Below are 15,317 nucleotides of genomic sequence, written 5' to 3'. Positions count from 1 at the left end.
CTTGCTGCAGCTGTACAGGGCCTTGGTGAGACCACACCTTGAGTATTCTGTGCAGTTTTGCTCACCTTATCTGAGGAAGGATGTTCTTGCCATGGAGAGAGTGCAGCGAAGATTCACCAGACTGATACAACAGCAAAAGACTGCTGATCCTGAAAATCTTTAACAGAAAATTCATGGAAAAACTCTGCAGGCCAGGCAGCATCCGTGGAGAGAGAAACAGAGTTAACGTTTCAGGTCTGGGACCCTTCATCAGAAGTGATGCTGCCTGGCTTGCTGAGTTTTTCCTGCATTTTCTGTTGTTATTTCAACAGACTGATACCTGGGATGGCAGGAATGACATATGAAGAGAGATTGTTCGATTAGGCTAATATTCGCTATAGTTTAGAAGAATGAGAGGGGATCTCATCGAAACTTATAAAATTCTAACAGGACTAGACAGACTAGATGCTGGAAGGATGTTCCCGATGGCCGGGGAGTCCAGAAGCAGGGGTCACAGTCTAAGGATAAGGGGTAAGCCATTTAGGACTGAGATGAGGAGGAATGTCTTCACCCAGAGAGTGGTGAACCTTTGAAATCCTCTACCACAGAAGGCAGTTGAGGCCAATTCATTAAATATATTCAAGAAGGAGTTAGATATATTTCTTCAGGCTAAAGGGATCAAGGGAAATGGGGAGATAGCAGGGACAGGTTACTGAATTTGGATGATCAGCCATGATCTCACTAAATGGCGGAACAGGCTCGAGGGGCCGAGTGGCCTACTCCTGCTCCTCTCTTCTATGTTTCTTTGTAGACCCAGTAGGCTAGGCGGAAGGAAGGCCACAGAATGGTGGTAGTAAGCAAGGTGGTAAGGGTTGTGGGACATTTGGTTTATTGGGAATGGGAGTGATGATTTAGAGGAAGCACGCTTCGATGAACTGATTCGAGAGCTGACTCAGCTCAGGGCACTGTGATCGATGCCACTCTTCCTCCTTCCGCGCTTCGGGCTCCACTTGTTTCTTGAGTACATCTCGTTGCTCCTCACGATGGCAATGATTTGCAAAATGCAGCAGACGACCACAAATCTGAACACTAGCTTAGGCAAGTAGTGGTGCTGGATTGTTTGGTCTGTGAGGTTTCTCAAGACGGCATGGCTTTCATGGTAGGCCAGATCGGCAGCTGTGCTTGGGTCCCTGACAGTAGTGAGCCCCGACTAGCGGGACTGGTCCTCGTCGACAAGCACCAGCCTGAACCTCAAGGACCTGGCTTCAATAGATGATTCACAGAGGACTGGCGCAGGATTAAAGAGTCATGACTGCTCCCAGGATAATGGGAACTGATCCGTATGACATGCTGCCTGTGGTCGCTAACCAACTGTGCGTTGAGGGAATGCACCCCCTTTCGATTGATCAACATGCCAGGTTGGTGATGGGGAGCACTCAAGGCAAGGTAGCGGTTGTCTATGGTACCTTACACCCTGGGAACGCCTGTCATGTGGACGCAGCCTAGTGCTCTCTCATCCTACTTTGCTCTCTCCTTATGGAAAACTTATAGGAGTTCATCCTGGTAAAGAGAGCCTCAGTGACCTCCCTGATACAGCAGTGGACTGCTGACTCTGATAGGTCACTGGTGTCAACTGCTAAAGCCTCAAAGGTGCCCATGGTTTTGAATTTAAGGGCAACAGTGACTTTGATGGCCACAGGCAGTGCTGTCCTCGCTGGACTTGTGTCTGCAGCAGGTGACATAGCTCGATGACAGCCCCCTTGGTGAAGTGAAGGCGCCTCAGTGATGTTACATAGAATTACCATTGAATTTTTATCACAGAAACAAGTAATTCAGCCGAAAAGGTCTCTGCAGGTGTTTAGGCTCTGCATGAACCTCATCCCACCGCACGATCTCACCCTATCATTCTATTCCTTTTCCCTCATGTACATTTCCAGGTTCCCTTTAATGTAGGAGAGATGCTCCCTGAATACTCGCTGTGGGCATGGCCTTCTGCGGAGTGCCTCTGCTGATCCTTCCTGTGTCAGCTGTACTTGTCCTCTGCTGTATTCCTCGCTGCTCCTGCTGCTTTCCCCGCTGCTCCTGCTGCATTCCCCGCTGCTCCTGCTGCATTCCCCGCTGCTCCTGCTGCATTCCACGCTGCTCCTGCTGCATCCCCGCTGAGTTCCCCGCTGCTCCTGCTGCGTTCCTCGCTGCTCCTGCTGCGTTCCCCGCAGTATTCCTTGCTGCGTTCCCCGCTGCGCCTGCTGCGTTCCTCGCTGCATTCCCCGCTGCTCCTGCTGCGTTCCCCGCTGCTCCTGTTGCGTTCCCCGCTGCTCTCCTCGCTGCTCCTGCTGTGTTCCCCGCTGCTCCAGCTGCGTTCCCCGCTGCTCCAGCTGCGTTCCCCGCTGCTCCTGCTGCATTCCCCGCTGCTACTGCTGCGCTCCCCGCTGCTCCTGCTGCGTTCCTCGCTGCTCCTGCTGCGTTCCCCGCTGCTCCTGCTGTGTTCCCCGCTGCTCCTGCTGCGTTACTCGCTGCTCCTGCTGCGTTCCTCGCTGCGTTCCTCGCTGCTCCTGCTGCGTTCCCCACTGCTCCTGCTGCATTCCTCGCAGTGTTCCTTGCTGCTCCTGCAGCATTCCTCGCAGCGTTCCTCGCTGCTCGTGCGGCGTTCCTCGCAGCATTCCTCGCTGCTCCTGCGGCGTTCCTCGATGCTCCTGCTGCATTCCCCGCTGCTCCTGCTGCGTTCCCCGCTGCTCCTGCTGCGTTACCCGCTGCTCCTGGTGCCTTCCTCGCTGCGTTCCTCGCTGCTCCTGCTGCATTCCTCGCTGCTCCTGCAGCGTGCCCTGCTGCTCCTGCTGCGTGCCCCGCTGCTGCTGCTGCGTGCCCCGCTCCTCCTGCTGCGTTCCCCGCTGCTCCTGCTGCTTTCCCCGCTGCTCCTGCTGCGTTCCTCGCTGCTCGTGCGGCGTTCCTCGCAGCATTCCTCGCTGCTCCTGCGGCGTTCCTCGATGCTCCTGCTGCATTCCCCGCTGCTCCTGCTGCGTTCCCCGCTGCTCCTGCTGCGTTACCCGCTGCTCCTGGTGCCTTCCTCGCTGCGTTCCTCGCTGCTCCTGCTGCATTACTCGCTGCTCCTGCAGCGTGCCCTGCTGCTCCTGCTGCGTGCCCCGCTGCTGCTGCTGCGTGCCCCGCTCCTCCTGCTGCGTTCCCCGCTGCTCCTGCTGCTTTCCCCGCTGCTCCTGCTGCGTTCCTCGCTGTTCCTGCTGCGTTCCCCGCTGCTCCTGCTGCGTTCCCAGCTGCTCCTGCACTGTTCTGTGCTGCTCCTGCTGCGTTCCTCGCTGCGTTCCCCGCTGCTCCTGCTGCATTCCCCGCTGCTCCTGCTGCATTCCCCGCTGCTCCTGTAGCATTCCTCACTGCTCCTGCTGCATTCCCCGCTGCATTCCTCACTGCTCCTACTGCATTCCTCGCTGCTCCTGCTGCATTCCTCGCTGCGTTCCTCGCTGCTCCTGCTGCGTTCCTCGCAGTGTTCCTTGCTGCTCCTGCAGCGTTCCTCGCAGCATTCCTCGCTGCTCCTGCGGCATTCCTCGCTGCTCCTGCTGCGTTCCTCACTGCTCCTGCTGCATTCCCCGCTGCTCCTGCTGCGTTCCCCGCTGCTCCTGCTGCGTTCCTCACTGCATTCCCCGCTGCTCCTGCTGCTTTCCTCGCTGCTCCTGCTGCGTTCCCCGCTGCTCCTGCTGCATTCCCCGCTGCTCCTGCAGCTTTCCCCGCTGCTCCTGCTGCGTTCCCCGCTGCTCCTGCTGCATTCCTCGTTGCTCCTTCTGCATTCCTCGCTGCTCCTGCTGCCTTCCTCGCTGCTGCTGCTGCGTTCCCCACTGCTCCTGCTGCGCTCGCCGCTGCTCCTGCTGTGTTCCTCGCTGCTCCTGCTGCGTTCCCCGCTGCTCCTGCTGCATTCCCCGCTGCTCCTGCTGCATTCCTCGCTGTTCCTGCTGCTTTCCCCGCTGCTCCAGCTGCATTCCCCGCTGCTCCTGCTGCTTTCCCCGCTGCTCCTGCTGCATTCCCCGCTGCTGCTGCTGCGTTCCCAGCTGCTCCTTCTGCTTTCCCCGCTGCTCCTGCTGCATTCCCCGCTGCTCCTGCTGCATTCACCGCTGCTCGTGCTGCCTTCCTCGCTGCTCCTGCTGCATTCTCTGCTGCATTCCTCGCTGCTCCTGCTGCATTCCTCGCTGCTCCTTCTGCATTCCTCGCTGCTCCCTCTCCTCCTTCAGTCCCAAAGGCAGTCCTGTGACAGCACTCATGATTACAGCCAAACAATCTCTGAGGCAGCTAACATCAGTGCAAGATCAGCAGCATCTTACTCTCTTTAGACAAAGCAAACTTTCGGGAATGATACAACAAAGCAAGAAATGCCCAGAAGTTAAGCAGCTTCCTGAAACGACAAGGCATTTACCAAACTATAAATTCCCCATGATCCCTTTCACTAACGCTGGTCAGGGCTCCTTCCTGCCAGTTTGTGCCAGTTGTTGCTAGGTGGATTCAGCACATGGTGCGTGATGTTGCGGTGCGCCAAAAGCGGGAAAATTCCACAGGAAGCGGAGGACCCTCATTTAAATAACATTTCCACTCTTAAATTATACTGACGTGCACTCCCGACATCACAGCGAAGGCCGATCTGCACTTCAGGCTGGAAATGCGCGTACATTTCCTGTCCACCATATTGGCCACAGGAGTCCGACAAGCAGCTGAAAAACGGGCAGTGCGCGACCGAATATCTAAGCCAATGGCTAAGTGCTACACTCACTGGTACATCATCCATTGAGTCATCCAGGGAAGCCCCAATAAATACATTTTCTCCGCTGATTAATCGCTCTATTAGACCGAATGACCACTGGGAGTTTGATGTTTTATCCCGGTCAGTGACGTGCACTGGCAGCAAAGGCCAGTCAATGAACAGCTGGATAAATTACTGGAGTAATGACAACATCTGCAAATTTACAGATAATCCCAAGCCTCGTGTGAATTGTAACATCAGCCCACACATTTCAATGACACATTTCAGAATCAGTGACAAGTGAAAATGAAGTTGAATTCTGTTTGCCCGGCACTTGAACTGTTAACCCCCAGATTCTAGACATCTCTAAACCAATGGTCAAAGTTAAAGCCTCTGATAATCAGAACCGAAATAATCAGTGAAATCTTCACCCCATCACCTACCTTTCAGCTGAGTGGGAACTTCGGATAAACATTCTGTGGCTTTCATGTCATTAAATCGAAAGAAACCTGTGTAAATACATTAGATTTCATGAAAGCAAATCTGTGCACTACTTTAGTAAAATATGTAATTTTAGGTGTGAAGTTGAATTCAGTGTGATTTTACCGTACCAAGGTCCTGTATTTCTTTCAGTATTTTGTCCAACTTTGGTACCCCATGGCGCATTTTCACAAAGGATACCCACATTGTCCTTCGGGCCCGAGAGCCTTTCTCCATCACCAGATTTAGGAGAAGTTTGGAACTGTCTGCCCGGTTTCCCTTCTCCGCGAGCTCAAAGACTTTCTGTAGAGAATAATAATGAATATATTGATGAGCGGAGGGAAAGATCAATTTCACCCCATACTCATCCGGTTTATTGAATTTGATATTTTTGATTCCATTCAACAGCAGGACCATGGTAATTAATTTCATTGCAGTGAATATTAGTTGCCGATTGGTTAATCTTTTGACACTAACTTCGCCAGTCTGTTTAACATGGATGAATGACGCTGTTGAGCAGAATATTGTGCAGCAGGTTATAAATACTCACACACAAGGATTTTACTTCATCTCAGGAAGTGCAGATACTCTGAGGTCCATGAAACCTCAATGATTCCTGCAGGGAGTTACTGAAGCGGTGGGATAAACTCGCCTTTCCATAGCAATATGCGAGGCCATTTTACCAGAAGGTCTGCTCCTGCTAAGGCCATGTAGACCCCACCCCACCAGGGACTGCACGTCATCTCCACACCTCAATCTCCCCACATTAATCTGAACACAGCTGTCTGACTCCATCCAATGATGCCAAGGGGAATCCTGAACATCTGCTCATTGACATCTCCACTAATTAACTGTGGTTGGATTATTTATACTTATTGCTTCTGCTGCAGCAACATTGTTTTCTCTCCAGTATTTTTTCACTCTATACTTATTTTGATAATCCACAGTTTTATTCAATTGACACCAATTTTTTTGAGAAATGTTTTGGACACATTAATGCTTTCGAGATTGCACGGGCTGCTACACATTCAATTCAATGTGAATTGGGGGTGACCATTGTTCTCGTCTGAGGCTTGTATCATGTCTCTGGTTTAGTACTTACGGCACAACGTCCACATTATTATCTAAAGTTCGATTGTTTTATCGTTTCAAGATTTCATAAGACCCAGATCATGTTCCCCTCATCTGTTTTTTTTTCGAGTTAGATCATAAATTCGGCTCTGTGACTGTGTTTTATAATGGAAGGTCCTAGATCCTAGTATGATCCGTTTTGCCCTGCTCTGACCCCACTCCCCATTATTCGTTCATGTTAGGGGGCTCAATACTGCTGAGACCTTTGTGGCCTTAGCAATGCTCTGAGTAAATATTTGCCATGAATGAGAGTGTTTAACCTAATTTGGTAGGGGGACGGGAACCAGGGTGAAGAATTACAGAGGAGAAACAAGTTGTATCGAGCATCGCGAGATACAAATAGCGCTAGAATATGAAACAATCCAGAAAGAGGAGGAATCAGAGCGGGTAGATATGTAAAACAGACTAAGGCATGTCTAGAATGCTTCTGCATCAATACACGTGGCATGACCAATAATGTCGGTAAAGATATGGGTTATGATATAATAGCAATATGGAGACCTGGCTCAAACAAGGGGAGGAATCAGAACTTAGCATTCCTGGATACAATGAGTTCAGGGGGAATGAGGAAAAAAAATAGTGGGGTGGGGGAGGGTGACAGTAGACTGGGGAAAACACAGAGTAAATGCCAAGGAGGGATGGAATTCCTGAAATGTGTAGAGGAGAACATTTTTGATTAGTACCTTTCCAGCCCAACAAGGAAGGAAGCAGTGCTCTATCTAGTTATGGGCAATGAAGTGGGAAAGTGGAGCAGGTTTCAATGGGACAGCATCTGGGGAACAGCGATCACAATATCATTAGGGTTCGAGTATTAATGGAAAGGGACAATGAACAATCTAAGGTGAAGAAGCTCAACTGAAAGAGGGCTTACTTCAGTGAGCTGTAAACGGATCAGTTGAATTGGAAACAAAGATGGCAGGTAAAACTGTAAATGAGCAATGGGAGGCCCTTCAAAGAGGAGATATCACAGTACAGACCAGACACGTTCCTATGAGGGGGAAAGGAGGGCATCCAAAGCTAGAGCTCCCTGGGTGACTAAAGATATAGAGGATAATATTAAACAGACAAAGTTGGCTTATAATAAATGTCATATTCATAATACAATAGAGAGAATGGAGAAGAATACAGAAAGTGCAGAGGAGAACTGAAACGGGAAATACGAGGGCCTACCAGATATGACAAAATATCATTGGTTAACGTAATGGGGAATACTATAGTCATTTATAAATATTTAAATAGTATAAGGTTAATCAAACGAAGGGTGGGGCCGATTTACGACCAAAAAGGAGATCTTTTGTGGAGGCAGAGGTCATGGCTGAGGTACTAAATTAATACTTTTCATCTGTCTTCACAAAGGAAGAGCATGCTGCCAATGTCACAGTAAAAGAAGCGATAATAGAGAAATTGGAAAAGATGCAAATAGGTAAAGGGGAGGCACTTAAATTATTGGCAGCACTCAATGTATAAAAGCCACCCTGTCCGGATGAAATGCATCCTCAGTTGCTGAGGGAAGGAAGGGTGGAAATGTTCGTTGTTCTAGTTACAATCTTACAATCCTCCTTGGACATGTGAGTGGTGCCAGAGGACTGGAGAGTTGCCACTGTCACACCGCTGTTCAAAAAAGAGGAGAGGTATAAACCCAGCACCTACAGGCCAATCGGCCTAATGTCGGTGGTGGGGCAACTGTTAGATAATCATACAGGACAAAATTGTCACTTGGAAAGACATATGTTAATAAATTACAGCCAGCACCAGGGCTGAGTGACTTCAGTTACTTGGGTAGGATGGAACTGTCTGTTTGACACCCCTGATCTAGGTGTATAAATTGAGGCACTTTCAGTAATTCGTTGGTATCCCGTGCTGAGAACTGTCTGGATTGGCTAGTATTCAGACTCCAAGGTTTCCTACTACGAGGTTGGTAAAGTTAGGAACGTTCTCCTTGTAACAAAGAAGGTGGCCTAATAGGGGTTTTAAAGATGATGAGAGGTTTGATGGAGTAGATAGAGAAAAACTATTCCCTCTGGTGAGTAGCTCAAAAACCAGAGGTCATAGGTTTAAAATCATTGAAAAAGATCTATCCACTGTATGGATAGATCTGTATTTTCGTGTACAAACATGAATGTTTTTCGATGCTTTGACAACATAAGATGTAACTTGTCATGCCAATAAAGCGATTTGAATTGAATTGAATTGAATTGAGAGGATGAGGACAATTGCTTCCACTCAGAGTTGTCAGGATTAGGAACGCTCTACCTGAAAAGATGGTGAAAGCTGATTCCATAAATAATTATGAAGGGAGTTGGACAAGCACTTGAGGATGAGGAACTTACAGGGTTATGAACAAAAATTTGAAACTTGGGACTAAACAAGGCTGTTATTTCAAACAGTGAGCATGGACACGACACATCGAATGGCCTACTTCTGTGCTATAAGTTTCTGTGATTCTACTAACTATAGCTGTATAATTTGCTTGAACATCCTGAGGATCTTCATAGAACCAACAAGTTGATTTATCTCTGGTATCTGAATCAATATAAATTGGATCCTTCTATTCGGTTGATCCAACACTCCCCACAGGTTTTCTTTTTTAGATTGTTTGCGCTGTTTGGGTCCAAAACTTGTTCACTGGTTTAGCATTTTCTAAAACAATTAAGTTTCATTTAGCAGGCGCATGGTTATCATCTCACAGTTCCTCAGTAGTTTGTAAGTCAGTCAACTCTTGAACTTCCTTCCAAATCCTGTCAGTTCTTTCCCGCCTGTTTCCCAGTGCTACTAAAATTATTGGTTCCCTTTTTTTCAGCCCACGAAGGGTTGTATCTAACCTGTTACCCTCTCCTTTCTTTGTAGAACTGACAGTCTGCTGGGTATTTTCACATTTGTGTTGGTGTTTCAGATTTACACCATTAACAGTTTTAATCCTTTCTTTCCTATTTGGCCTGTTTTTCTTCTGTAACATTATGTGTTCGAACTATCCTATCAGGTCAGTGATGTTTAAATAATCCAAACTCACTCTCTGTCCCTGCAACTCACCCGATGTTCTTGTCCACTGAAATGCCTCTCGAATGTTAACAACAAGCTGACACCGTCCACCCCTCCTTCAATCGCCTGTTCCAGTCTGTCCCGGTAGAATTTCGTCAACTGGAACAGCTGGTAATCGTCGCAATTTGTCAAGAACTCAGTGATTGTACAGTTCGGATCTATGAACACAAATGGAGAAAACTAAACACATTATCCACTTTATATCCAAGCTGCAACATTTCCTCTTATACCAGATGGCTGAAGCCTCCTGTGAGCTACATCGAACACCTTCTGAACAACCACATTCAACGCACTTCCCATCAATCTACAGTCAATTCTTGAATAAAAGTGTTTAAATTATTCAAACCTTTCCAGCCTCCCCTGATCATTCCCGCTGTCTCAACGTTCACTAATTCAACCTTAAATTACAAACTCCAGGAGTCTGCTCATGACTGCCATAGATTAACTGTTCTAGTTGCCCGATTGTTCCTCTCTCCTCCATTGTTGAACAGAGACGTTACTTGGGCTCCTTCAGTGAACAAGTATATTGTTTATATCTAAAGAGGATTTTAAAATTGTGCAGTCTCTCTCCTATCGCCTCTGTGACTTCCTTTAACATCCTGGAGCGCATTCTCTCAGAGACCAGTGACTTACACACATTGCTATTTTTCTCAAATCCAAATCCTTCTCTACAGTTATCTCTAACTATGGCCCCAGATCCTCCTCTATTACACCTACATTCGCACTACCAAAATCATGCTTAGAAAGTAAAGAAAATATATGGTATCTCCTCAAAACTTCATCCTCCACAATTAGATTCTGCCTTCATCCCGAGTCCCACAGCCTTGAATTATTATTTCACTTCTTATAAACCCTGACGTTTTATATTATCCGTTGGCTTTGTCCCATATACCATTTTAACTACCCCCGCCCTATCTCCCGTTTCACCTTGCTACTACAGGTTCTACATTCCTCTTGATTTCCTGCAGTATTGACTGCTCTGGTCTGATTTTGGGACTGATACAAACCAGCTATTAATACAGCCACCCACAACAATGTTATCTCGCTGCTGAAAACATTCTAACCAGAAGCATTTCTCTCCTAGTCCTGTACAAACGTCGCATAGACACTGGACTCCATCATCTTCCTTTTAGCTTTCATATGTGTTAGGAACGATGTTTACATTCACACACATAACATTCAGTCGATGTTCTTTTTAATGCTCATCCTCGTTTGTTTCCCTTCTGAAAAAATAAAATTACTATCGCTCATTACTTCAAAATCTCCCTCCTTTTTTCATAGTAATATCTTTACAAAATTTCATAAATCTGCCGATCCTGCTCCAAAAAAGTTATATTAATTACACTCCCTATTCTCAGATCTGGATTTCCCCAAACTCCGGTCATGTCAACTGATTCTCTTTCGCCTGCTGCATCTACCTTTTCTGAAAACCATTATTAATGGTCTGTTCAGATCGTGGCCGTCCCTTCCCTTTTCCCCGAACTCACTCGAATGTCCCAGCAACGTGAACCCTTCCCTGCTGTTCCAGCACTGAAGTCACACATTGACCAGCCTCCTTAAGCAGCCCAGTGCTAAAAATTGCAGAGATCACCATCTTAATGCCTTGTTTTTCAATCTATTGCCTGACTTTCAATTACCTCAATATATTCCTCAAACCAGGGCAGCGTACTAGCCACAACTATCTCAAGCTGATCCACCTTCACTCCATCATAAGATCAGAGGTGGGGCTGCTCATTGATGAGTGCTCAGTGTGTTTGGCTCTGTTGGTAATTCCTCAGATAATGAAATAGTCCATGCCCGCATGCAGCAAAACCTGGAAAACATCGAGGCTTGGGCTGGTAACTGGCAAAAACTTTTCGAACCACACAAGTGTCAGGCACTGTACATTTTTTTTCCTTCCTGGGATGTGGGCGTCGCTGGCAAGGCCAGCAGTTCTTGCCCATCCCGAATTGACCTTGATGTGGAGGTGGTGAGCCACCTTCTTGAACCGCTGCAGTCCCTGCGGTTAAGGTACTCTCTCAGTGCTGTTACTGACTGACATCCATGATTTTGACCCAGCGACGATGAAGGAATGGCGATATACTTCCAAGTTAGGATGGTGTTTGATTGGGGGGGTGGCGTGTTTCTGTGCGCTGGATGTCATTTTCCTTCTAGGTGGAAGAGGTCGCTGGTTTGGGAGGTGCTGCCGAAGAAGCATTGGCGAGTTGCTGCAGTGTATCTTGTAGATGGTACACACTTCATCTGGGTTGCACCGATGGTGAAGGGACTGCCGAGCTTTGTTCTGATCCATTGGTTGTGGAATCAATTAGTTATGTCTATAGCATGCTGTTCATGCTGTTTCTGTGTTGCAGCTTCCCCAGGTTGGCACCTCATTTTTAGGTACGCCTGCTGCTGCTCCTGGCATGCTCTTCTGCACTCTTCATTGAAGCAGGTTTGGTCCCCTGGCCTGATGGTAACGTTAGAGTGAGGGATATGCTGGGCTATGAGGTTACAGATTGTGGTGGAATACAATTCTGCTGCTGCTGATGATGGCCCACAGAGCCTCATGGATACCTAGTTTTGAGCTGCTAGATCCATTCTCAATCTATCCCATTTCGCACATTGGTAGCGCCACACAACACGATGGAGGGTGTCCTCAGTGTGAAGACGGGACGTCGTGTCCAGAATGACTTTGTGGTAGTCACTGCTAACAATACTGTCATGGACAGATGCATCTGCGACAAGTAGATTGGTGCGGCCGAAGTCCTGTAGGTTTTCCCTCGAGTTGCTTCTCTCACCACCTGTCCACAGGCCCAGCCTGGCAGCTATGTCCTTCAGGATTCGCCCAGCAGTGGTGCTACCGAGCCAATCTTGGTGATGGACATTGAAGTCCCGCACCCAGAGTACATTCTGTGCCCTTGTTAATCTCAGTGCTTCTTCCAAGTGGTGTTCAACATGGAGAAGTACTGATTGATCAGCTGAGAGACGGTGGTAGGTAGTAATCGGCAGGAGGTTTCCTTGCCCATGCTTGACCAGTGCCATGAGACTTTGTGGGTCTGGAGTCAATGTCCAAAACTCCCCGTACCACTCTCTACTGACTGTATCCCAATACCAGGCATCTATTTGACAGTTCCCGTGCTCAGTGGCTCCCTCCACCTGTGACTGCAGTGCCTACCCAGATGGTCACTCACTTCCTGCTTTGTACTCAGCCCCTGCCTAATTCCATGAGGTGATTTCATTGAAACTTAAAATTCTTAAGGGGCTTGACAGGGTAGATGCTGGGAGGATGTTTCCACAGCCTGGCGAGTCTAGTACAAGGGGTCAGAGTCTCAGAATAATGGGGTCAGCCATTTAGGACTAAAGCGAAGGAAATATCTTCAGTCAAAGGGTTGTGAATCTTTGGAATTCTCTACCACAGAGGCTGTGGATGCTCAGTCGTTGTGTATATTCAAGACAAAGATCGATAGATTATTGGATACTAATTGCAGAACAGGCTCGAAGGGCCGAATGGCGTACTCCTATTTCTTATTATAAGTTTCCTCTTCCTGTGTGAGCTCAGGTTGTTGCACGAGATCAGGACCATTTGTCGGGATGGAAATTATATTTAAAGAATATTGTGAACCCACCTGTGTTCATTCTCAGTCTTGTTGAAGATATTGGATCTTCTCCCCGGTTTGGACCTTCAGCCATGGTGGTGACAGGTGTTCCCAGGCTCTGATGCTCTGTAACAAATATAATATTAAAAGGAGGGTTAGACAGAAATATTAAAATGAGAAGGAGAACGTTGCCTTGTTAAACATGATACCAAGCCCCTCCTCCCCATCAGTACACCAGCTGTTAGCTCCGGGGTCGAGCATTTCCCCGAGTGTTACGATCAACTCTCCACATCAGGTGTGACACAGACAGCTGCCCAGTGAGTCCCGCTGATCTCCACAACCCAGTTCGAGATGGGCTACCACCAGCCGAGACTCTGCACTGGGAGTGCCCATTGGTGAGATTTACTCACTGTTCAGGCCAAAACCAGCCTTATTCCTGAGGTAGAGAATATTCTGCAGGGAAATATGCAGCGGGGTGAGCATTGGTGGATTCAATGATCCTGCACTCGATTTTAAACAGGGTGGCCGTGTTGGATTATTTTTATTTACAGGTTTGTTTTTAATATTTTTGATTTGTTCGAGTTTGATATTAAATTCTGGTATTTTATGAATATGATATCTCTCCACATACACAATATACAGCTGCGTGTGATCCCTCTGGGGTCTATGGGCAGTGACAATTTCCGTGTGTCCATGGAGATGTCTCCTGGTTGGTGCTTCTATTTGAATATATTGAACATCTCTCATGATGTCAGCACCTGACTAATGAGCCCGTGCAAAGTAGAATCATAGAAAGATAGAATCATAGAATGTTTACAGCACATAAGGAGGCCAATTGGCCCATTGAGCCCGTGCCGAATCTTTGCAAGAGCACATCAACCAGTCCCACTCCCCCACCCTTTTCCCATAGCCCTGCATTTTTTTCCTTCGGGTACTTATCCAATTCCCTTTTGAAAACCACGATTGAATCAGCCTCCACCACCCTTTCAGGTAGTGCATTTCAGATCCTAACCACTCACTGCGTAAAAAGTTTTTCCCCATGGCGCATTTGATTCTTCTGCCAATCATCATAAACCTCTGTCCTCTGGTTCTCGACCCTTCTGTCAATGGGAACAGTTCCTCTCTATATACTCTGTCGAGAGCCCCTCATGAATTTGAAAACCTCAATCAAATCTCCTCTCAAACTTCTCTGCTCTAAGGAAAAAAAAAACAGCTTCTCGAGTCTATCCATGTAACTGAAGTCCCTCATCCCTGGAATCTTCTCTAAGGCCTTCACATCCTTCCTAAAGTGTGGTGCCCAGAATTGGACTCAATACTCCACTTTTGGCCGAACCAGTTTTTTTGATGAGGTTCATCATAACTTCCTTGCTTTTGTACTCTATGCCTCTATTTATGAAGCCCAGGATGCTGTATGTGTTTTAACGGCTTTCTCAACATGCCCTTCCACATTCAACGATTTGTTCACGTATACCCCAGGTCTCTCTGTTCATGCACAGCCTTTACAACTGCAAGCTTTAGTTTATATTTGCTCTCCTCATTCTTCCAATCAAAATGGATAATTTCGCACTTTTCTGCAATAAGTTTCTTCTGTCACGTGGCCAGCCAGTCCACCAGCCCTTCTATGTCTTCTTGAAGTCTATCACTATCCTCCTCACTGTTCAGTGAAATTCCAAGTTTTGGGTCATCTGCAAATTTTGTAACTGTGCCCTGTGCACCTAAGTCTAAGTCATTAATACATATCAAGATAAGCAGTGCTCCTGGTACTGACCCCTGGGGAACCCCACTGTATACCTTCCTCCAGTCCGAAAAACAACCGTTCACCACTACTCTCTGTGTCCTGTCACTTAGACAATTTCTATTCAGGCTGCCACAGTCCCATTCATTCCATGTGCATATTATTTATATGCCTGCAGAAGACTTTTGGATTTCCTTTTATGTTACATGCCAGTCTATTCTCATACTATCTCTTTGCCCCTCTTATTTCCTTCTTCGCTTCCCCTCTGAACTTTCTATATTCAGCCTGGTTCAACCTGACATCCTTTTTCTGCTTCATCTTACTCTGTCTCTTTCGTCATCCAGGGAGCTCTGATTTTGGTTGCCCGACCATTTCCCCTTGTGGGAATGTACCTCGACTGTGCCTGAACCATCTCCTCTTTAAAAGCAGCCCATTGTTCGATTCCAATTTTGCCTGCCAATATTTGATTCCAATTTACCCATCCATTCTCAACACACTGAAAGTGGCCTTGTGCCAATTAAATATTTTTTTTTACTCTAGATTGCTCCTTGTCCTTTTCACTAGCTAATCTAAACCTTATGATACTGTGATCACTGTTCGCTAAATGTTCCCCTCCTGACACTTGCTCCACTTGGCCCAC

The 15,317-nt window shown here is 47.3% G+C and overlaps 1 protein-coding gene across 3 annotated transcripts in view; it reads right to left on the bottom strand.

Moving 5' to 3' along the window:
- The window catches only part of LOC147092721 (NACHT, LRR and PYD domains-containing protein 3-like), a 71,862-nt gene extending 58,826 nt beyond the window's left edge, over positions 1-13,036 (bottom strand). For 2 of the 3 annotated variants that reach the window (XM_085975996.1, XM_085975997.1), the window contains exons 1-4: positions 12,973-13,036; positions 9,359-9,525; positions 5,329-5,500; positions 5,161-5,226 (exon numbers count right to left, since the gene is read on the bottom strand). In XM_085975996.1, coding sequence (XP_085832122.1) covers positions 5,161-5,226; positions 5,329-5,500; positions 9,359-9,525; positions 12,973-13,036 — 469 coding nt within the window. The remainder of the gene's footprint in view (positions 1-5,160; positions 5,227-5,328; positions 5,501-9,358; positions 9,526-12,972) is intronic. The other variant, XM_085975998.1, reaches the window with a different exon arrangement.
- Positions 13,037-15,317: the final 2,281 nt, after the last annotated feature.

Source organism: Somniosus microcephalus, unplaced genomic scaffold (assembly GCF_052327205.1).
Source record: "Somniosus microcephalus isolate GS21.2 unplaced genomic scaffold, FLI_Smic_1.0 unresolved_chr2, whole genome shotgun sequence".
NCBI classification, from domain to species: Eukaryota; Metazoa; Chordata; class Chondrichthyes; order Squaliformes; family Somniosidae; genus Somniosus; species Somniosus microcephalus.
This window is presented reverse-complemented; position numbering and strand designations above follow the sequence as displayed.